The following is a 24,756-nucleotide window of genomic DNA, read 5'->3' on the forward strand; positions in this document are numbered from 1 at the left end:
ACCTTTATTGAACGACTTTGCTGGTAAATATAAAATATCGCTGCCAAATATTGGCCCTACTCACAAATCTACTGAAAAATGAGTAATTATGAAGAGAATCGTTCCAATAAAATGCTAGACCAGACTAGACTAATCGATCAAAGAAATATATCATGTTTTTTGGTAATTTTTTGTAACAAAATAGTAAATAAAAACACTGAAATCTCATATTCAACTACTTGCCATTTATATATATATATATATATATATATATATATATATATATATATATAATATGTGATATTACAACATGCAAATACTACCACATACCACAAAGCGGGAAAAGATCCATGTAAAGAAACTAAAATTATTTTTTTTAGATAGGTATTTTTTTTAGATAATAAAGCGGTTACTTGTGTTTTTGGTTTAAATAATTGGATAATTTATTATCAATAGCTGATTTGCACATTAAGTACATTTTTTTTATTGTAGTAGTATTTCAATGTTTAGAGTAATTTCCGTGAAATTTCAATATTTTCTTTACGTTTTATACCTTGGTGCTATGAGCAAAAATAAATAAATACCATTATGTTTTTTTTTTAATATGGTTTTAACTTATTTAATTTCCAAAATAAAATTACATTAAATTTGATTTCGTACTTTTTTACATAGGAAAACGTTACAATGGAAACAATTTAGTGCCATATGAAACTACATTGATGAAAAGAACAAACGGTAAACAGAAAATATACAAAGGGAATGTTCAAAGCAGCGAATAATCAAAAAAGTTTTACTCACATATTCAGTGTCTTTGGCTTTTTTATATTTTCCTGTCGACGAGTATGATCGTCACTTTATGCGAATAGCAGAAAAATTATCTTGAAGTTGAAGAAGACATGTACACTAGTATGTAGCATAGAGCGGGCAGCGCCGCATTCAGAAAAAACGCTCCTTGACTTGATGATGCTGAAACAAAAAGAATAACCATAATGGACACGGAATACAGGTTTTAATTGTAAATAGTAAATATGTCGTTTTCTATAACTAACGAATTTTGTGTTAGGGTTAGTTAGCAAGTTAGGGTTAGCTGACATTTTTTAAATCTGCCTCACCATTCTATGCACCTTCTTATTAGGGATTGTATCCACCTGCTTCTAAGTTTTCATCAGCTTTTTAAGTTCTTTAAAAATTAAGTGTTTGTATACAATTTAACCGAAAAAATATTGATTAATTTCGATTACAACAAACTTGTGTTTTATTGATTTTCGTATAAACTACTTTAAATTGTTTTATTTGAAAATACATATTTGGTATTTCAATTTAAATCACACAGAATTTTAACCAGAATGTTACACCCTAGGATCTGTATAATCCTAGGAAGGAGCTTTTGCTTTTTAAAGAGTTGACTAGAACGGACACATCTACAAGACCTCGTTTTACGGGAATGTGCATAACAAACGTCAGAAAAACAAATTTCTTTGATATTTATTACAATAAGCAACTTATAACAACTGCCTTTAGTGTAAGAATCTTCAAAATACAAATATTTCTCTGATAATGACACTATTTTTTAGCATTTTTGGCATGTTAAATATGGCGTCTATCCAAAAACTTACATCGGACAAACTGGTAGAACTTTTATCTAACGTATAGCAGAACATAAAAGGGCTTTCAATAATAGGAAAATAGATTCTACGTACACATTTCACAGACCTTAATCATTCTTTTAATGTCGAATTTCAAATTCTTCACATTCAAAATAAAGGTCTTAGGCTATCCTTAGAATTATGAATCTATGGAAATAAACAAATTAAAAAATATAGACATAATTATGAATGACCAAATTGATACAAACAGTTCTCCTCTCTACAAATTATTTAGTTAAAGACTATAAAGTGTAAACACATACCAAAAATAGATCACTTGTGAAAGGCACTCTGGTCGAAACAGCGGCAGTGATAATAATTTAAAATAAATTTTGTGCAAGTGTTAAAAACCCTAAAAAGTTTCCATCAGGTAACGGTCGAATTCATCACTTATTTAAAATAGTAACCCTTCGTCCTTCATCGGAAAGTACTAACTTTGAATATTTTTTATTATTATTTGTTCAGATTTTTCACAGTAATATGAATGCATGTAAGTATCAAACTAGTTTTATTTATACGTTTATACAATGTTTCGTTTTATTTTTAACGAAATCATTCTGTTGCTTTCCATGGGCACTTCTATGGTTTTGTACTTAAAATTATTAGGTTTGAGGAACAATTAAAGTATTGCTGCTGAACAAGCAATAATGTGTTTTAGAATAAATTCACTTAGAAGGCTGAAAAACAGTATTAGTATTAATGAAATATTTTTATCACCAGTTTTATCTTTGCCGCAATATGTACTTAGATGCAAAAAAAACGCAACGGGGAAAATTTTGGTTAAATCCAAAGTATTTCAATTTTTTTATTTGTTGATTAAAATATTTTGATGATTTTTTTAGCACACTATGTCTAAATCTATAAATTTTAATTTGGTACAGTCAGTTTTTTGATAAAATTTTATATTTGACTGATTGTGCGGGGTTAGTTAAAACGTGGTTTTATTATCCTAACTTTCAAACATCCTGTGGAATAATTTCATTTCCAAATTTTCGTAAAACCTTATTTTTTAGTTGCAGCCATGTCCCTTAGGCATATTGTTTGTTGTTTCATGTCAAAATATGCCTTGGTTCATTTTTTAGAAAACCGAATAAGATGGGCGGGCCGCGTACTAAGATCGAGTGACGAAAGACTTCTGAACGCCACATTCTGGGAAAGGTCCGATGGCAGAAGGTCAGTTGGTCGCCAAAGAAAGAGATGAAAGGACGCAGTGGCCAGTGATCTACGAAAATGGGAATACAGCAATAGGAAATAGCTGCTCAGGACCGACAACAATGGAGGAAAATAGTAAACGCGGCCAAGACTTACATAGAATTGTAGAGCCAAATGATGATGATGATCATTTTTTAGAGCCAAATGAATTTGCCACCCACAATTTAGGACTTTTTTAATTATGATTATTTTGGAGTTATTTTGTAATACGACGAGGTGGCTTTGGTGACTGTATTATGCCATATTAACACTTACATTATCTTTATCAGCGTCTGTTATACCTTGCATTTATAGAAGGTTCAGATTAAGGCAGTTATCTGAATTGTGTTTCGAAACTATTTTACGGATTTAATATCAGATGTCGCTATTGCGTCCGTTTCGAAGCCATTTTATCGTTGCTTCACAAAGACAGGAAAAGATTTATTTTCACGTTGAGAAAGCCTATGAATAACTGTTTTGATGAGCTTTATTAAAGCGAAATACGTATCAACAGATACATAGACTATTTTTGCGTGAAGGGAAATCTTGACTGTCTTTAATTTTATTTTTATTCGGATCTACTCTGTATGAGTACAAGAAACCAATTCGCTAACGATTTCTGCTTAGCTGAGGAGACATGTCGTGGAATGCAAATTTTAGATTCCCCATGTCTCTATTAACATCTTTATCAGCGTCTGTTATACCTTGCATTTATAGAAGGTTCAGATTAAGGCAGTTATCTGAATTGTGTTTCGAAACTATTTTACGGATTTAATATCAGATGTCGCTATTGCGTCCGTTTCGAAGCCATTTTATCGTTGCTTCACAAAGACAGGAAAAGATTTATTTTCACGTTGAGAAAGCCTATGAATAACTGTTCTGATGAGCTTTATTAAAGCGAAATACGTATCAACAGATACATAGACTATTTTTGCGTGAAGGGAAATCTTGACTGTCTTTAATTTTATTTTTATTTGGATCTACTCTGTATGAGTACAAGAAACCAATTCGCTAACGATTTCTGCTTAGCTGAGGAGACATGTCGTGGAATGCAAATTTTAGATTCCCCATGTCTCTATTAACATCTTTATCAGCGTCTGTTATACCTTGCATTTATAGAAGGTTCAGATTAAGGCAGTTATCTGAATTGTGTTTCGAAACTATTTTACGGATTTAATATCAGATGTCGCTATTGCGTCCGTTTCGAAGCCATTTTATCGTTGCTTCACAAAGACAGGAAAAGATTTATTTTCACGTTGAGAAAGCCTATGAATAACTGTTCTGATGAGCTTTATTAAAGCGAAATACGTATCAACAGATACATAGACTATTTTTGCGTGAAGGGAAATCTTGACTGTCTTTAATTTTATACTTACATTATGTTTACTTATTGTTGATCATGGTTCTTAGTGTCGAAGGTTGTGCGAAAGCCGTTGCTCTGGTTGAAGATGGGAGAAATTATGAATATGTGGCTAGAGTACTACACACTCATCGCTCTACAATCCAAAGGGTAGTGGAACGTTTAATACGAACTGGAACAAACAAGCGTAAAGCAAGAAGTGTCAAAAAGCGCAAACCTACTACTTTAGATGATCGTTTTATACGAGTCAACGCTTTGCAGGATTGTCATTTAACAGCGGTGCAAACAAGAAATCAGCTTTAAGAGATTCGAGGCAATAATGAAAGTGTATTTACAGTTCGTCAAAAAATATTTACAGGGAACATTTACATTGGAACTTAGGACAATTGAGTAATGTTATTTTTACGGATGAGTCGAGGTACTGTCTTCACTCATCAGATGGAAGAGAACGAGTATGGCGTCGAACTAGAGAGAGATTTACGGAGCGCGATTTCAGTCCTCGTGTTAGCCATGGAGGGGGTTCGGTGATGGTATAGGCAGGAATATCCCAAGAGGCGCACACTGAATTGATATTTATTGAGGGTTTATTGACAGCACATCGGTATATTTAGGAAATTTTTTTTAGCGAATCACGTAGTACCCTTTTCTCAATATATCGGCGATGATTTTCTATTAATGCAAGATAATGCTCGACTCCACTCTGCAATGTGTGTCACGCAATATTTAGAGGAAGTTGGTATTATTAAAATGAACTAGCCAGCGTGTACGCCAGATCTAAACCCATTAGAGCACGTTTGGGACATATTAGAGGTCGCGAAGTCGCACCAGCCTCAATTAACGAACTTTGCTTGGCTCTAGAAGATGAATGGCAAAACATCCAGCAATATGATATTCTCAACCTCATAAACAGCATAAGCTGATGTGTACAGGCAGTTATAGAGGATAGGGGAGGCAATACAGAGTTATTTTTTGGTAGTTTTTCTTTGTTATTTGCGTACTTAGGTTAAGTTACATTTAAGATGTTGTTTTATGTTTTGTTATTGTTATCATTGTTCATCAAAATCAAGATCATGTCCTTGCTTTTATTCATTATTTAAATACAGTGATTCTGGAATATCGCTATGACATTCCTTCGATATCAGTCACCAGAGCCCCCATCGTCGTATTACACATTAATACAAAAGATAATGGAAATAATAGGAAAAATGGTAAATTGTGGGTGGCAAAGTCATTTTGCTCCTAAAAGTGAACCAATTCATATTTTCAAATGAAACAAAAAACATAATACTTTGAATACATGGTTGCAACTGAAAAACAAGGTTTTACAAAAATCCGCTGACGGAATTATTCCACAGGATGTTTCAAAGTTAGGATAAAAAATCAACTTTCGATTAACCCCGTATAATAAGTCAAATACAAAATTTTATTAAAAAATTCACTACACTTAATTAAAATTTTAAAAAATTTTACACGGTGTGCTAAAAAAATCATCAAAATAGGGCTAAAAATAAAGAAATTGAAATACTTTGAATTTGACCAAAATTTTATCAGTTGCGTTTTTTTACATCTGAGTGTATACTTTTAAGTTATATGGATAACCGCCTTAATTACACAATTTTTACAATTTTATTCCAAATTTGTACCGTTTATTTGGAATACATTGTTGAAGCTTAGACGTCCACTACGTCCACTACTGGACGTGTTATGCGCACTACAATAAACGCATAATACTGTCTAAATTACAGCACAATTATTTACGAACTGACATTAAGTTTGGGCCTACAGACTATCTCATATGCTCTTGGTAACTCAGAGTGGTCAGAGAATAACAAAAGGTTGGGTAGAAGAGTTGTCGCATGTCTTTTGCATCTGGTTTATGAATATCTATGCTAGTACGTATACGATAAAGATAAACGCCTTGTACATTTGTTAATTAACAATTATAGCAAACTCATTCTTAAAAGAATTACCATCGAAACATCCATACAGCCAGTTATTTTATTAGATTCTTACTTAAACCTAAGTTAAGTCTAAGTTTAATAAAACTCTCGCAATTTTTAAAGAGCACCCTTATAGTATAATGTTTTTTATTGTTCCTTAAATTTGTCACAGTTTTCAAGCGTTAAATATTATATATGTATGTATTTTAAAACAAGTTCAATCAGTTTAAGCAAAATTTCGACAATATGTGATTTTTAATCCTAACATCCATTTTTATATTTTTTATGTAACCCTAAATCAAAAATCTCATCTGAAATTAGCCTGAGGGGCAAAGAAATCTAGAAAGCCGTCTCTGAGCTCTGAGAGCCTTACGATAATATCAGCACACGTGTTTCTAGACATTGGGACAATGTTATCGGCTCTAGATAATACGCCTTTCTCGTAATTCTTCGGCAGTGACGTACGAGGCCTTCTGACAATACATAGAAGAGATAAACCTTGGCATGAAAAAAGAAAACTCCAAAGACAAGAAATTTGATACGGATACGAATAGGACGCACGCTGGTATTGTCGGAAAATCTTTTAAAGGGTAGGGAAGTGTGTTTTTTCATATGTCATGTGGGTTATTAAGTAGACTCCTTAAGCTAAACAGCAGATACGAGGGATGGTTCAAATGTTTTGTAAAAATTATAATCTATTGTCGTTCTTTTTAGTTTAATTAATTATTAACTTAAATTTTAAAACAATTTTTATGATAAACAGGTAATAAGTCCATCTTGGCTTAATTCAGATGCCCTTGAAGATGCTCTAGGAAGCGAAAGTACTTGGGCAAGATTTAATTAATAAACTGTGCTCGATATCTGCCTTTCATTTGATCAAAGTTCATTTATTCGAGCATTCCACCTTATATCAATAATAAGATAAACCTAACAGCATGTAAGTCGAAGCACATATTAAAATTTTGTACTTGACAACAATGGTTCACAATGTTAGTAGTAAGTCCGGTTGTCAAATGTCACTTGTAATCTTATTTAATATTGTAGCACATGTTTAGTTTTATTTCTTACTGTATAATACTGTATATTTATAGAATAAAGTATTTAAATGATTTACTGCGAACTCTTAATTACCATAACTGGGAAACAAATGGTTATAAGCAGAGACAAAAATATTGAATTAAAAAGAAAAATGTGAAATACAAAAACTAAATGACTAATGTAATTGTGAATGTTTCTCAGATGACAATTGTTACAAATTTTAACAATTGGATATTTGGAGTAACTGTATTACTGGAAGAAAGGCAAATATCAGATGTATTGGAGAAAAGAGAGCAAGATTACAGTGAAACAAAAGAAAAAGCAGAATTTATACTCAAAGATTTCAAAGGTAAAAACGTTAGAGTGGAATATGTAACGGACAAAGACTTCGTAAAACTGGAAAACGTATTCGGGAGAAAAAGTATTTACAAAATTAACATTGAAACGCGAATTAATAACATTGAAACTGAAAAGAAATAAAAAATTAGAAATCAGTTTGTGTTGTTCGATAGAAGACATTTAAATATGTTGGTTCAAAACTAGATGAAAAGTTTATTAATATCATTAAATGAAGAGTATTAATCAGTCATTACAGCTAAAGAAACGATAAACACAAGAACTAAAATGGACCTTGTAAAATCCAGACTATTAGATGAAGAAATAAAACTTATATCAAAACAAGATAAACTAGCTAATGTTAACAAAATATCATTCCAAACCAATCGGCCAATAATTTATTCTAAATCTCAGAATCCAGGACATAAGATATCAGAGTATTGTCTGTGATTTATGTGATTAAGAGCTATTGTTTTGACTGTTCTAGCTATTTAGAAAGCTGTGTTTATCCCTTGAATAGAAACTTGGCTAAAGCAAATGGCTCTTGCAAATTTCGTCAGCTTAGTGTTGGATGCTTTGGACAGACGAGAGAAGGCATGTGGTTTATTTCTCGATTTGTCCAAGGCTTTTGACACTTTGGATCATAATTTGTTGCTAATAAAACTTGAGGGTATTGGTATTCGTGGTGTAGTTCTAAAATGGTTTACTTCCTACCTAGAGAATAGAAGACAAAAAGTAAAGATAACATCTAATGAACTTGTAAACGAATCAAACACATTGGATATCCATTATGGTATCCCTCAGGGTAGTGTATTGGGTCCTCTACTTTTTATAGTATTTATTAATGATATGACTTTGTTAACTAATTCACTGACTGGGGTTAACATCATCAGTTATGCGGATGATACTAACATTCTAGTCACAGGAACGTCTGATCAAAATTTGCAAAATAAAACCACACAGATACTATCCACCATCAACAGTTATTTCTTATCTAACAAATTAGTTTTGAATAAAGAGAAATCAAAGTATATGATTTTCACGTCAAATAATTTATTAAACCATCAAGCCACTATAGAAGCAGCAATAGATAAAACAGACTGCACGAAGTTGCTGGGGGTACTTCTAGACAGTAATTGTAAATGGTCAAACCACATTTCTAATTTGAAATCCAGATTAAGTAGCGCATGTTATGCATTGAGAATTTTTTCACGTCTCTTTCATACATCAGTATTAAAAACAGTATACTTTGCCCATTTTTACTCAATAGCCAAATATGGCATTGAAGTCTGGGGTTGTACCTCTGAATTAGAGCAGATATTCGTACTTCAGAAAAGAGCTATTAGGATAATGTATAAAATGAAATTTAGAGATTCTTGTAGAGGCATCTTTAGACAAAACAATATTCTTACAATTCCTGGTCTGTATATATTTTCGTGTATAATGTATTTATATAGCAAAATTTATGAATTTAATAAATTTCAATTTAACCATGTTTATTCAACAAGATTCAGAGACAATCACTTTATGCTTCCACAACATCGTTCTGTTTTGTTGGAAAGTAGCACACACTATGCAGCCATAAGTTTCTTTAACAAATTACCAATAGATATACGAATGAATTTACATCAGCTAAACTTTCGGAGGTGAACATGATACATTTGTGAACTAGAGCCATATTCTAAAAATAACTTTTAAGTATGTTTTATCGTGTTTATTAATTTATATAATTTTAAGATAACTTTGTAAAATGTAACTTTGACTTGTCTCATACATGTACTTTGTATAATGTCGCATGTGATCAATAAATTTGACTTGACTTGACTTGGAAGTAAGCGAGTAAATTTTCTCAAGTAATGTTGTTGACGAAAAAATTCTTTAAACCACTTTAAAATTTTTTAATTAATAATGTTTCGTCTAGTGTACTTGCGTATAAAGAAATATGATTTTAGATTACCTAGTTAAAAATTCGTAAAAAAATGTTGTTGCTTATTTTAAGTAAATGCTCATCGTTTGCTTTAACCACCTGTTTGGCTTGGTCGTAACAACGGACCCTGTTTCTACTTCTTCGCTTTTTATCGGTCATTTCTAGACAGACTTTTCTCAATTTCTTTTGTCGATTTCTATTCTGAGCTACATACTTCCAATTTATTCTTGCTATTTTTTTATGTCATCTATCCATCCATTGCCAGTTTGGCTTTTCTACTAATTTTTTTACTTTAGTTTTCTATGTCAAGTTTCAGAATTTAACCTAGATAGATTTATTTATAGGCTTGTTCTATCTCACTACCCCACAGATGGGGTCATCTGTGTTTGTCATTCTTTTTGTTTTTGTCATATTCATTTTTAGGCGAACACTACCGGCAACGGGTAGGTACTCCTTTTGGATAGTCCTATCGAGGGAAGTGAATCAATTACTACCGTCCGCAGATTCCAGGTGTTTCTTAACCCGGGAAACTAGTACCTGCTAAGGGTTCCTTGTCCAGGGTCACGGATGAAGTCCACAACGGCATTTTTGGCAAAGAAGAAAGTCTTCACAACCGGTTGGAAACCGGAAGTGGCAGCACTCTGGCTTAAGGACTTGTATAAAATCAAACCTGGAAATCAGCAGATAGTTTTTCAGTATTTGTATTTAGCCGAAATCATGTAGACCAGACCGGTCAACACACAACAGTACCGGGTGCGGTGACAACTGGAGAGAACCAATAGTATCACGTATAAAATGCGTTAGGCTTTCACGGCCATCGTCTAACTTGTTAAGCTGTTTGTAAGTTTCAGCTTACAAGCGAAGCAGTAACATCTCTAGAAGATGACAACCCCCAGTGTTGGCGAAACGTCGAAAACTAATCTCAGAAGTCAACGGCCTAACAGCCCGAACAAATAGCTTTACAAGTATCACTTGTCTTGGTTGTAATCTAAATGAGAACTGGGACATAAGCAAATACATAAATTAAAATATGTATAAAGCGGGCCAAAGCTGCATTTTTTGAGTTGAAAAAAATCTTAAGTCGAGCTGTCGTGAACAAACTTAGTATAGTCAATTGGATAGCCAACGCACGATAATCGAGCAGGACACAAGAAAAAGAAATCCGACGTATTGGTAGCTGTGTGCGATTTCCTCCACCATAGTATGTAATTTTTCGAATATGCTCGCTACAATCACTTGTTTAACTTATTGCTGCTAACTTTGATGGCATATGTTAACCAATTTGTAGTTTTAAAATGTCTTCTACAAATACCTAGCAGCGCTCCTAAACACTGAGATAATACTGCCTTAGAGATAAACCGCAGAATTTGCACGGCCAACAAATGCTATTTTGGGCTCAATCTCCTCCTTAAATCCAGAATTATATCGAGAAATACAAAAATAAAACTCTACAAAATAATAATACGCCCAGTCCTAACACATGGTTCAGAGACCTGAACTCTAACAAAAAATAATAAAAACATGTTAGTATGTTTAGAAAGAAAACTTAATAAGGCGAATCTATGGAGCAGTGAATGACAATGAAGTGTGGAGAAGACGATACAACTTCGAACTTTATAGAATATACCAGGAACCTGATGTCGTAAAACATAATAAGATAGGACATCTGAGGTGGATAGGACATGACCCAGCTAGAAAACTCTTCTTGATAGACCCATTGGTCAGAGAAGAAGAGAAAGACCCAGAACAAGGTTTCTTGATAACATCAATGAAGACATGAGAAATATGGATATACGTGCTTGGCGGAAAAAGATGATGGATAGGGACGACTGGAGATAAATTCTTGAGGAGGCTAAGACCCACGCAGGATTGTTAAGCCAGAATGAAAATAATAATGAAGATGTCTTCTAGGGCTAAGTTAAACAGTTCTGGAGATATTACGCGGCCTTGCCATTGTCGAACTACTTTCTTAATGGCGATGGCATTTCTGTTTTCGTCTAGTTGTACAATCGTAGTTGCGTTTTCATATACATTATATATTAGTTGCCTATATCTCAAATCTATTTTACAATTAAGCTTGTTTTATTGCACATATCGCAATAATCTAGGAAGTCAATAAATATAGGTAGTTTCAGTAGTATTCATTTGCTTTTTTTATTAATGTACTTATTATCAGCAGACGGTATATGTACTATATCCTTTGAGGAAGCCAATCTGTTCCACCGGTTGACAATAATTATCCATTTTGTAAGTCTACCGGTTGTAATACTTCTCATAAACAGTTTGCACACTTATCTAAGCAAACTATATAGGTCTATAATCCTTTAGGTCTCATTTATTCCCTTTTCTGTGTAGGAGAATTTTACTAGACTCCCATTTGAGTCTTTAAGGATTTTGCTATTGTGTAAAGCTTTATTATTTTTTATTTTTCTTTAAGTCCGTTCTATTTCATATCCCTCCATATTTGGTAGTAGTGATCCCACGTATATATTTTTTTACGTTATCTTTTATTAATTCATTGGGCTGGATTTGCGAGCTGTACGAGGTTTTGTAAAAGTCTTCGACTATCTCTGTAATTTTATATTTTTCCTGTTCTTCCTGATTATTTTTCTCTTTAATTTTGATAATTTTTTGAACACTCAACATTGGTTTTTAACATTTAAAGTCTATGACGGGCTCTATTGCAAGTTAAATGGGCAATTCCTTTAATACAGTACTCACTGGAATATCTTTAGGATATTATTTGTTAATATACTTTATATATAATTTTTTTACCTTTCCCATTTCATATTTCTAGTTTACCTAACTGATTGTGTGCTTATCGATTTCAGTGGCAAGACAGACTGAAAAATTCACTGATACATGTTTTATTGGAGCAATGCCAGAAGTATTCATAAATAAATTTCCTGCAGTGCAGTAGCAGCTTCGGTTCTCCTGAAAAATTTACGATGTGTACTCTTGGATACAAACACACAGGAAAAGGGGAATTCTCAATAACATTATGGCAATTTAAAGTCGTAGACAATTTTAGTTTAAAATTAAAATTGTCTTATAAGACAAAACGGATTCATAAAAGTTTAATAAACTTACAGGTAAATAAAATCTTTAAGTAAATACAGTCAAGTCTCTCTTAAACAGAAAGCAGTCGTGCTGCATAAAGTGTGCATAACATGAGAGTTTTCGTGAAAGGGGGGTTTTCGTTAAAATGTGTAAATTTCAAATATTTAAGACTTACCTGTAAGAGTTCCAAAACTCCAAGGACCTCTATTCATTTTTTATAACCTGTCACCTGTCAAAATATTCAGATACCTTTTAAAAAAACTTGCCAAAGTGATTGGAAGTTTTCACTCATTTAAATCTTGAGAAATAAAAAAACGGTAATTTGGGTAGGCTTCAAAATAAAACTTTTTTCAGATAGTAGGTTAATTAGTCCTACATAGGTAAGAATATAATGACAAATATAGTATAACCAAACTACATAGATAAATAATCAACTGTGATTCACAGTTCAGTGATCAATAACTTTTCTTCTTTATGTGCCGTCTTCTACCGAAGGTTGGCGACCATCAAACGATAGGTTTCTCTGTTTTGTGCCGCATGTATTATGTTCGCAGCTTCTGGTATTTGAAACCATTCTCTCAAATTTCTCAGCCAGGATTTCTTCTTTCTGCCCAAACCTCTTCTACCTTCAATCTTGCCTTCCACGATAAGCTGTAGCAGACTGTACTTATCATTACGGAACACATCGCCCAGGTATGACGCTTTCCTCCTTTTAACAGTTGTTAACAATTCCATCTCTTTACCCATTCGTCTTAATACCTCTGTGTTAGTCACTCTGTCTGTCCAAGGTATTCTCAGTATGCGTCGATACAGCCACATTTCTAGAGCCGCTAACTTCTTTATAGTTGCTCCTGTTAACGTCCACCCTTCAACTCCGTAAAGTATAGTAGAGAGTACGTAGCATTTCGTGGCGCGCCATCGGAGGTTAACGCTTAGGTGGCGGTTGCTTAAGAGCTTTCTCATTTTGATGAATTTGGATCTCGCTATTTCAATTCGGATCTTAATCTCTACATCTGGGTCCCACTTATCATTTACTGTATATCCCAGATATTTAAATCGGTGTACTCTTTCAATACGTTCGGCTTCAACATTCAAAAACCTTTTACACAAAGTAAAGAGGAATGTGGGACTTCAGTTCTCCTGCTTAATCTTCTGGATATAAAAATATAAACGAATTGAAGAGTTTTTCTAGTTGTGTGCCAATGTACCATACCTAGTAATACCCATTTTGTAGTTTCTTATCCTTAATATAGATTAAATATTTTACTGTGATACTATTATTATAACTGGGGCTGCTTTTGTAGATTTGACAGCAGCCTATAATACAGTGAGACACAAAACATTGCTCCGCAAATTATACGACACTCTTAATTACCACCAACTGGGTAAGCGTATATTCTTTACTGCAAAACAGACGTTTTTTCGTTATGCTGGAGGTTAAAATAAGTAGGTGGAGAAATAAAAAAAACGGCTTTTCACAGGGATGTGTTTTAGCACCAATGCTCTTTAATATATACACAAACGGCCAACCTACGCCGACCGAAACCAAGCACTTCCTCTATGCTGACGATCTTGCAATATGTGCTCAAGGAAATAGTTTTGGAGAAGTGGAGGAGAAACTCGAAACTGTCTTAAAAAAAGTGACAATGTACACCTGCAGAATTCCTTGAGACCCAATCCCTTTAAAACTCAAGTCTGCGTTTTTCACCTTCGCGCAGAGGAAGCCAAGCGAAAACTCCAAATTGCGTGGAATAGTAATACATTAGAACACACCAACCAATCTATGTATCTTGAAGTAACTCTGGACCGGTCCCTCACCTAGAGACAACATTGCATAAAAACGAGAGGGAAAGTAACAACTAGGAACAGCATTCTCAGAAAGCTAATGGGAAGTAAATGGGGTGCACCTTCTAGCGTTTTAAGAACAACGGCACAGGCACCTGTTCTCCAGGTATATTCTTCTCTTAATTTCTACGCTTACTAAGTTACTGTTATTTTGTTGGGTTCCAAGATATATAAACTCCGAGATCCCTTCGAATGTGTGTGCTTCTGTCACCAGATCTTGTGGTGCCGCTATTTTGTGTGCTGTTCGTGACCTTTAAGTATTTTGTTTTGGATACGTTGACCTGCAGTTCCATTGTCTTCGCGGCTTTTTCTTATGTTTCAAAAGCCTGTGTCAGGCCTCGTTTTGTCTATATCTGTACACTTCTATAGATAATCGTACCTCTGGTTGTTATGCCCGATTTCTCTATGGCTCTTTCTAGCGCGATGTTAAACGATAGGCGCGATAGACTGTCTCCCTGGCGTAATCCAGTATGTGTTTGAAAAGACCTTGACACTCTGTTTTGTACCTTAACTTTGCACTCAACTTTCTAAAGAGTTGCCTTTACCAATGTTATTAGATGCGACGGAATATCTAGTTCTGCCATGGCATTATAAAGTGCGCTTCTGTCTACACTACGCTTTTAAAATCTATAAAGAGGTGGTGCGTGTCGATTCCATATTCATATGTCTTTTGTTTATTCGTTTGTCTGAGAATGAAAATCTGATCGATTGTTGACCTTTTTTTTTTTCGGAATCCACATTGGTATTTGCCTATTTTTTCCACAGTATATAATAGTAAATGGTCACAAAGTATATAATCCAGTATTTTGTGAGCCGTTTTTAAGAGGGTAATGCCTTGATAGTTGTCACATATTAGTGGATCCCCTTTCTTGTGAATATAATACCTACATTCCAACTGTCTGGGAGTTTTCCTTCTCTCCAAATGGATGCAACAAGTTTTATTATGCATTTTTTTTAGCGCGTTTGCTCCATACTTGAACAGCTCAGGAGGTATACCACCTTCTCCAGGGGATTTATTGTTTTTTAACCTTTTTATTGCCTTAGCAACTTCTTCTTCTGTTGGTATATTATTTTTCTCCCTCTTATCGTCTACATATCCACTGTGGTCATTTATGTTAGTCACTTCTCGGTTGCCTATATTTAATTTCTCAGCAAAATTCTCCGCCCATTTCTTCACTATTTGATCCGGCTCATTGATAATTTCGGCTTACTTACTTTTTATTATGGTTATTCTAGGTTTAAATTCTTTTCTGTTGTGGTTCACATTTTTATAAAAGTTTCGCGCTTCGCTTTGTAAATTATGCCTTTCTAGTTTCTGTAGCTGGTTTTCTAAATGTCGTTTTTTCTTTTGTTTTAGTATCTTTTTCGCTGCTTGTCTATCTGTTTGTACTCCTCTTGATTTTGTCTTTTCCTTCTGTTTTGGGGTTTCCCATACGCCTGCTTTTTTTTGAGTTGCCTGTGCGCATACCATTCTATCCCTTCCCTTTCTTGTTTCTTCTTTCCTAAAACTGTTGTTGCTACTTCTTTCAGGATATTTTCGAACTCGTTCCAGTAATTATCTATATTTTCAACAGTACTACTTATTTGGTCTTCTATTTTTTCTTTAAGTTTGTGTTCAAATTTTCTAACTATATCAGGGTTTCGTATTCTGTTCCTCCACCTCAAATTTATCTTCTTTGCTTCCTCTACCTTTTTTGCGTTAGAGTTTCGTGCCCTTAGTTTAGCCTGGACCAGGTAGTGATCGGAGTTAATGTTTGCTCCACGTCTGGTACGTACATTCATAACATCGATGTAATGTCTTGCGTCCACAACAACATGGTCAATTTGATTGATTGTGTTACCGTCTGCGCTAACCCAAGTGTCTTTGTGTATATTTTTAGGCTCAAAGCATGTGTTGGCTATCACCATATTCATTGAGGCCGCAAGGTGTATTAGGCATGTTCCATTGTTGTTCGACTCGTTACGGAGGCTTTTTTTTTTTTTCAATAGTGGGTAGGTAATCGTTTTCTTGTTCTATTTTGGCGTTGAAATCTCCAACTACTATTTTTATATCATTTCTATTGCAGTTCTGTATTATTTCTTCCAGTTTTTCGTAAAATTCATCCTTTTCTTCGTCTAGCTTATCTTCTGTGGGTACATGGGCCCACAGAAGGGCCTACTGTGCCCTTAACTACTAAATATTTGAAAAATTTTCCCCTAATTCTTATTTTGCATATTCTGTCGCTTATGGCTTCGAAGTCTATTACTAGGTGCTTCAGTCTGCTGCTGACTATGAATCCTGTTCCAAGTTTATGCTCTATTGGATGGCAGCTATAGTACATTGTATATTTCTTATTCTCGTGTATTTTTTCCCAACCACCTAACTTCTTGAAGCGCTATGACACCCAGTGTTATATTCTAGTTTATAGAATAATTTTTTAAAAAATACTACGGATTAAGCGCATCCAATCAACTAAGACGGCAGCTGTCTTCAAAAACACTCAAATATTAAATAGAACTAAATAACTGCTTAAAACTACAACGCGGTCCATCACCTTGAAATCTGCTCATTTAGTGGCAATCCATCCAACCACCATCAGGAGCCATCAACTAGTTACCCTGTTAACCATATGAAGCCATAAGTATCAATTTTAAATTTGTTTATTGAAAAGCAACAGGCTTGTACAAATATCATTATTTTGTTTGTTTTATAAATATGATTGGTTAATTCATTATTTTATTTGTTACCAACTGAATTTTCATTGTTTGATTCATAGTTTAAGACAAGGCGGATTCACCTGCGAGACTGAGCTAGGCGAAGCATAGACGATAAGCTTCCATAGTGGATTGAAGTATTATTATATAATAGTATTTCAATTCTCTTTGGTAGTCTTATCGTTATATATTATTATTGAAGCATAATGACGGTATTAGATTTTTGTTTTGATACAGGGCAGCGACAGCTGCTTATACGTATTTCGACCCCTTTAGGTCTCCTCAGAGCGGTATAGCCACTACTCTGAACCAAAACAAAAATCTTTCCCGTCCTAGACAATAGTTATCAAAATAACTATATACGGACGTTACTACGCCATCTAAAAACAAAAAAAATCAAACGATTTCTACCTGGCGAAACCGAATTCAAATTCTTACCACTGCGCTTCCTAAAACTTGCGAAGCAAACAGCTTGATGAATTACTCGTCAAGGGAATCTAAAATTGCATTCCACATGCCGTTCATCATGGTCACCATCAGTAACGTCCGTATATAGTTATTTTGATAACTATTGTCTAGGACGGGAAAGATTTTTGTTTTGGTTCAGAGTAGTGGCTATACCGCTCTGAGGAGACCTAAAGAGGTCGAAACACGTATAAGCGGCTGTCGCTGTCCTGTATTAAACAAAAATCTAATACCGTCATTATGTTTTATTACTTTACTTCGGTTGGAGTACCAGAAACTGAATTCACTACGAATTTTGACCATGATGAACGGCATGTGGAATGCAATTTTAGATTCCCTTGCTGAGTAAATTATCAAGTTGTTTGCTTCGCAAGTTTTAGGAAGCGCAGTGGTTAAAATTTGAATTCAGTTTCGCCAGGTAGAAATCGTTTGATTTCTCTTTTTATTATTGAAGCATTTGCTATTTATTTTTTATTAATGTTTTCTAGTCTCCTAACCTTAATAATACGGATAATATTTCCCACAATCGCCCACATTTACTGCGGGATATCAAATAAAATAAAACGCAAGGAAACTTCCATAGCCTCTGGTGGATTTCATACAATCAAACATTGAACTAATTGCATCTCCACTCGTTTTAACTTTTTGTGCCTCGTGTACCGCTATCTCCACGAGTGGTGTTTATTTTTCATGTTTGGATGAGAATATTTTCCTTAAAAACACCAATATATATGAGATGCATAACATACTTCAGCTGGAACATATTTTTTGTAATTACGAATGGGATTTCAGTACATAATAGCAAATTGAACTAACATATATTTAAATATTATATAAACTAAGTAGGATATTTAAAAATAATAATTATTGTATTTATATTAAATTATTTTAAAACGAGAAGTGTCGTTTTTTAATGTAAAAATTTAAATAGATGATTAATATTGTTATTAATTATTGTATGACATTGATGTCTTCTAACTTTCTAACTTTCTAAAACTCTGGAGAGATTAGGAAATACCGAAAGGTCTTAATCTCGATGAAGGAAAACTCCGAATCTGCACCTCCACGTGGTAGAATGTGGGCAACATCAATGTTGATGGCTAACGCAAATAGGAACCAAGTGATTGCCGGTATAAGGAATCCCTGCTTGCCGACCAACGACTTTGGGCGGATGAGTCGGTAGATAGTAGGACAATCTTGTGTCCTTAAACTGAGAAATCGACTTCAAAGGCGGAAGAATCAATAAATTGGTCAACGGCAGAAAAATACAGAAGGCAAGGGGAAATTTCTGCATCAAAGGTTCAACAGAACATCCCTAGTCATTCATCATGGTAAATACGGAAAAAAATCAAATCCTTACTGATAATGGAATCTGGAAACCAAGATCCGACAGGGAAGGAAAAGATCATGTAAAAGACGAGGACTTCCAGATCAATAGCAAGCAAAATCCTTGTTTAGATAATAAAATTCTACGTCTAGGAATACACAAATGTAGACCAATTAGACAATTTAATACAAGAAATGACAAGAACGGAAATAAATATACTGGGCATAAGTGACGTACAATGGCCAAAGACCGGCAAACTCATAACCAACAACGGCATGATGTATTATGCTGGAAACAACGATCCGGCTCATCGCTATGGAGTCGCAATTTTGTTAAAAATACAAGTTAACTTAATTCAAGTATACGCACCAACAGCGGATAAGGATAAAGAGGCGATAGAACATTTTTACATGGAGTTAGACACAATTTTAAGATCTATTAAAAAAAAGACATTAAAATAGTAATGGGGGTCTTTAATGCTAAAGTCGGGAGAGAAAAAGTTGACGAATATGTTGGGGAATTTGGACTAGGTTACAGAAACGAAAGAGAGGATGGACTTGTGGATTTTTGTTAAAATGAACATTTTGCAATAATGAACACAGAATGTTCCAACTACCTGACAGAAGATTATACACTTGGAGATCTCCTGCAGACAACAAAGGCCGCGTAGTCAAAAATCAAATAGACTATATATTAGTTAAAAATAGATACAAAAAAATAGATGCTGTAAAAGCATACCCCGGAGCAGATTTCAACACTCAGACCATAACCCGCTGATAGGTAGAATACACGAGAAACTCAAAAAGATTATAATACCTAAAAACAAACCAACGTTTGATTATACAAAATTAAGAAAAAGAGAAATACATCAAAAAGTGATCCAACAAGTCAAATCAAATCTAACAAAAGTAGGAGAAGAAATCAGAAGATGTCAATGAAAAGTGGAGCAATATTCAGAAGGCATTACTAAAGGCCGCAGAAGAAAATTTAAAGCCTGAAAAGACAAATAAAAAACAGAAGTGGATGACTTCAGACATTCTAGCATTAATGGAAGAGAGAAGAAAATAAAAACGGAGAGATGACCTAAAATATCAAAAACTACAATGTAGAATTAAAGTAGAGATAAAAAAGGCCAAGGAAAAGTAGTTAACTGATCAACGCATAGAAATAGAAGAGTATGATAAAAAATAAGACAACTTTAATATGCACAAAAAAATAAAAGAACTAACAAATACTAAAAAGCGAGCACACTATTTGATACCCAAAAATGATAATGGTAAACTCATTGCAGAAATTAAAGATAAATTAAGATTTTGGCAAGAATACATAATGAAACTATTCTACGATGATAAAATGATATAAGAAGAACCACAGGAACAAACAGGACCGAAAATAATAATGTGCGAATTATAACAGGCAATTAGAAATGCGAAGACCGCAAAATCAGTAGGCCCAGATCAGATACCCACCGAACTAATTAAATGCATTGACAAAGAAACACTGCATATACTTTTGGATCTGTTCAACAAAGTATATACAACAGGAGTAATACCTGAAGATTGGTTGCTGTCCACGTTTGTAACACTACCAAAGTCAGTACATGCGACAGAATGTTCCCAGTACAGAACAATTTCCTTAATAAGCTACACACTTAAGATATTTCTCAAAATAATTTATGGAAGACTATACAAAAAACATAGAAGATATAGATGACACAACGTTTGGATTGAGAGGAGGACTAGGAACGAGAGAGGCTCTGTTCGTTTTTAACGTGCTCGCGCAAAGACGACTAGATATGAACCAGAATCTCTATGTCTGCTTTATAGATTATCAAAAGGCTTTTGATAGAGTCCGACATCATAAACTCTTAAAACTTTTAAAAGAAAAGAATGTGGATAGTCGAGATATACGGGTTATTGTCAATCTGTACTGGAATCAAAAAGCAAAGCTTAGAATCGAAAATGTCGATACATAAACTATAGAAATCAAAAGAGGTGTTAGACAGGCTTGCGTGCTGTTCCCATTGTTATTCAATTTGTACAGAGAAGCTATTTTTAAAAAGGCAATATCAGAGGACAACAGGGTATATAAATAAACGGAAAAATCTTGAACAACATAAGATTCGCAGACGACACAGCCTTTTTTTCAGATAGTCTAGAAGCACTGCAACGCTTAGTAAATAGATTACATTAAGTCAGTATAAAATATGGACTACAAATAAACGTTAAGAAAACCGACCGCATGATTATTTCTAAGCTGGACACTAAAAGTGGATAATATAAAGAAGAAGGAATCATATGCAAAAGTGTTAAGAAGGCTACAAAAGGATTGCGAAGTGTTAAAGCACATCAAAATAAGAAAGCTGGAATATTTAGGCCACATTACCAGAGGTGCGAAATATGAGATATTAAGGCTCATAATGCAAGGTAAAATCAAAGGTAAAAGATCCATAGGAAGACAAAGAATTTCCTGGCTAAGAAACCTAAGAGTGTGGTATAGTTGCTGCTCAGTAGATCTTTTCAGAGCAGCTGCCAATAAGGTACGGATAGCTGTGATGATAGCCAACCCCCAATAGAAAAAGGAACTACAAGAAGAAGAAGAAGATGTCTTCTAAATTTTGACAATCGTGACGAATTGAATCTTTTATTGGCAGATTTTCTTTTAATTTTTTAGTTCTCATTTAATGTCTGTATTTTTTTAGTTATTTTTCTTGCAGTTTTTATTTAAACCTGCTTAAAATAAATATAATGATGACTAGGAACGAATTGATTGAGAGTAGTGGATCGATGTGAACCACTATTTCGTGACGCTACCCGTGACGCTAGTTCCGTGACGCCCGCCTCAGCATTTTACTATAAAGAAAAAAAAGATACAATGCCAGTATAGAAACTTCGCTTCTCATAACAATATTTATAGTAATTTTTAAGATGGAGGATAAGTCACTTATTACTACTGAAGTTATAACACAACTTTTACTGCAAAAATCAGAATGCGACATATCACATCCAAATGTAGGCGTTTTTTCACAGATCCGCCCTGGTCTACTATTTATCCATACAATAAAACAACAAAACACTTTATACTTATAATTAGTATTGAAAGATATAAATATGTAGGTATTATTAATATTTTTATCAGCTCGTAATTTAAAAATAACATCTGTTTAATTTAAGAATAAAATCTAACTTCCGGTTTCGACCACTCTGGCCTTTGCAGTACAACAAAATAAATCTTAAATCAAGCCAACGTATTATTGTCCTTTGTGTTTTAACAAACTAGGTACGTCTGTTTGTTCAGCTACCGCCGCCAACGGTGAACGTCAAAGTCGGTTTATTTTTCATTTGTTTGTCTTTCGGCCTTCAAATATTGTTCGACTTTAAAGGAATTTATTTTATTTTACGTTTTTTTTTTTGGGGAGCTCAAGAAAGAAGTCACAAAAAGGGGATTCATTACACATTTATAAAGTTGCTTCGGAATATAGGTCAAAGATTGATTGGGTAGTATGAAGGTATATTGACAAACGTGGCAGAGATGTTTGAGTTAAAGGTAGTAAGTCGAAATCAAAGGATGTTGCGTATGTTTTTTTGGTGTCTTTCCCAAATATTCTTTGCATGTTTATTATTTTTTCCGATCGTAATTGCTCTCGTTTTAAACTTTGGTCTACCTATAATGTTAAAAATATTCTTGTATAATATTCGTAAAATAAATATGTATCAAAATGTTACTTAAATTCGGAATATCTAATTAGTACAGTCGCAAGGTTATTTGACCTTGCTTGACTAGCTACCCCCAATTTTATTACCCTAACCTTTAGGGGTGGTCAATAGTAGAGTAAATTTAAAATCGCGACGGAATCCGAGCGTTACGTTAGCCGCCATATTAAAATTAAAGGAGAACTGTTTTTGCTTAATATCTCCGGCATTTTCAACTTTTTGATAAAAATAGTCAATCAATTAATAAATCAGTTTATAACGTTCTACGCCGTCTTCTGATTTCCAGTCTACATTTATCTTGGTCATTTCAAAGGTTTTCTTTAACTCTCCTTTACCTTAAGTCTTTATCGATTCCTTGTATCCAATTTAATCTCGGTCTAACTTGCTTTATTCTTCCATGCAGTGTTCAGTTCAATACTTTCTTTGGTATGCTATGTTCATCCATTCTTTGGACGTGTTCATACCATCTTAGTTGATTTATTTTGATGTCTTCTGTTGTATTGTGATTAACACCCATAATTTCTCGTATTCTTTCATTTCTAACTCTGTCTAATCTTGATTTTCCAGACGCTCTTCTCCAAAAGTCCATTTCTGTTGCTTTTAATGCTTTTAAGTTTTTTCCTTTCAGTGGCCATACCTCACTTCCATATATAACAATGCTTTTTATATTGCTGTTTTAGATTTTGTGCTTATTTTCTTTAAAGATTGTTTTGTCCCACAGTATACTGTTTAATTGCCTAATGGCTTGTCTTTCCTGGTTATTTATATGTTTAATTTCTTCGTCTAATTTGCAATCGTTGGTTATTTGTATGCCTAAATATTTGTATTTTTGACAGTGAAGTATTTTTCGCTGTATTTCTTCCAAGATAAGATTTTGTTGAATTCCCCCAATACACATATATTCAGTTTACTAATATAGATTCCAGATATTTACTTCTAGTCCTCATAGTTCGTATTCTTCGATAAGTTTACGGGTCATATATTCGAGGTCTTTATAGTCTTGGGCCATCACTATCTAGTCGTCTGCAAAACTCAATGTTGCGACAATATTGCTTCGTTTAGAGGAATTCCCATGTTTCTGAATTTTCTTTTCCACGTCTTCATCTACTGCTCCGAGTAGATTTTAAACAAAGTAGAAGACACGCAGCATCCTTGTTTGAGTCCTTTCCTGACAGTGACACTTTGACTGCCGAGCAAGTTGAAGCCGTTTTTTTACCCAGGCCATGGTGTTATTTCTTAATTTTATACATGATACACAGCTAGAATTTAACTGTGTGCATTTTTTAAGATGACTTTGGGTTTTTTTCAGCAATTTCAGGAATGTATCTCTAACGATACACGCGGCCTGTCCAATTTTTTTTTTACTACAGGCCGAGTGTATCCCTAGTGATACACCGAAATAATGTATACATTTTTTGTTTCAGGTAGACGTTTTGCGACACAAAGTGGAAAAAGACTATTAAAAAATTAAAGTGGACTTTATTACTTAGTAATAGTGTTAACTGTGAGTGACTGTAAAGACAATGGCTAAAAAATATCTCACACAAGAAGAATTGGAACGATATTGGGAGACATTGAGCACGAGTGACGAAGAGTCTTCGGATTCAAAGGATTGCCCTGATTATAATGCCTCGGCAACGGATACCAGCAACAATAATTATAAAAAAATTCGACACCAGGACATAACCTTACTGCTCCAGGAGTTTCTGCAAGCCCTCCGAATAATTCCCCAAATCCAGGAACATCTGAAACTTCACCAACAGACCACCAACTCAAGGAATATCTGGATCTCCCCTAAACGTATCCCCTGTGTCAGCTGGAACTTCAACTGCAGTAGATAGTTTTAAAGATATTATTTGGAGTGACCCGGCTGGAAAACAGCAGCACTTCACTTTCAGTGCTCAATATGGTATGGATCCAACAATCTCAGGAATATTGGCATTAGCTGAAACAATCGATTATTTTTCGTTATTTTTTAACCTCGAAATAATAAATATCTTGGTAATTCAAACTAACTTGTTTGCCACACAGTATCTTGAACGTGCAAATGATGTCCCAAGTTCTTCACGTATGCATGACTGGACGGCAACTGATGCAAACGAAATGAAACAGTTTGTGGGTTTGCTTGAATTGATGGGCGTGGTGAAAGTCCCCGAACTTCCCGATTATTTGTCTCAAAATCCATTGTTTTCATTTCCATTACCAAAAATTACTATGCCACGCAATCGTTTTGAG

The 24,756-nt window shown here is 34.2% G+C and overlaps 1 protein-coding gene across 1 annotated transcript in view; it reads right to left on the reverse strand.

Annotated features, from left to right (window-relative positions):
• Positions 1-324: 324 nt before the first annotated feature.
• The window catches only part of LOC140437921 (uncharacterized), a 224,775-nt gene continuing 200,343 nt past the window's right edge, over positions 325-24,756 (reverse strand). Inside the window, exon 6 of the mRNA XM_072527709.1 lies at positions 325-945. Within this exon, the coding sequence (XP_072383810.1) occupies positions 854-945 (92 nt within the window). The 3' untranslated portion in view covers positions 325-853. The remainder of the gene's footprint in view (positions 946-24,756) is intronic.

The sequence above is a fragment of the Diabrotica undecimpunctata genome, chromosome 3 (assembly GCF_040954645.1).
Source record: "Diabrotica undecimpunctata isolate CICGRU chromosome 3, icDiaUnde3, whole genome shotgun sequence".
In the NCBI taxonomy this organism is placed as follows: domain Eukaryota; kingdom Metazoa; phylum Arthropoda; class Insecta; order Coleoptera; family Chrysomelidae; genus Diabrotica; species Diabrotica undecimpunctata.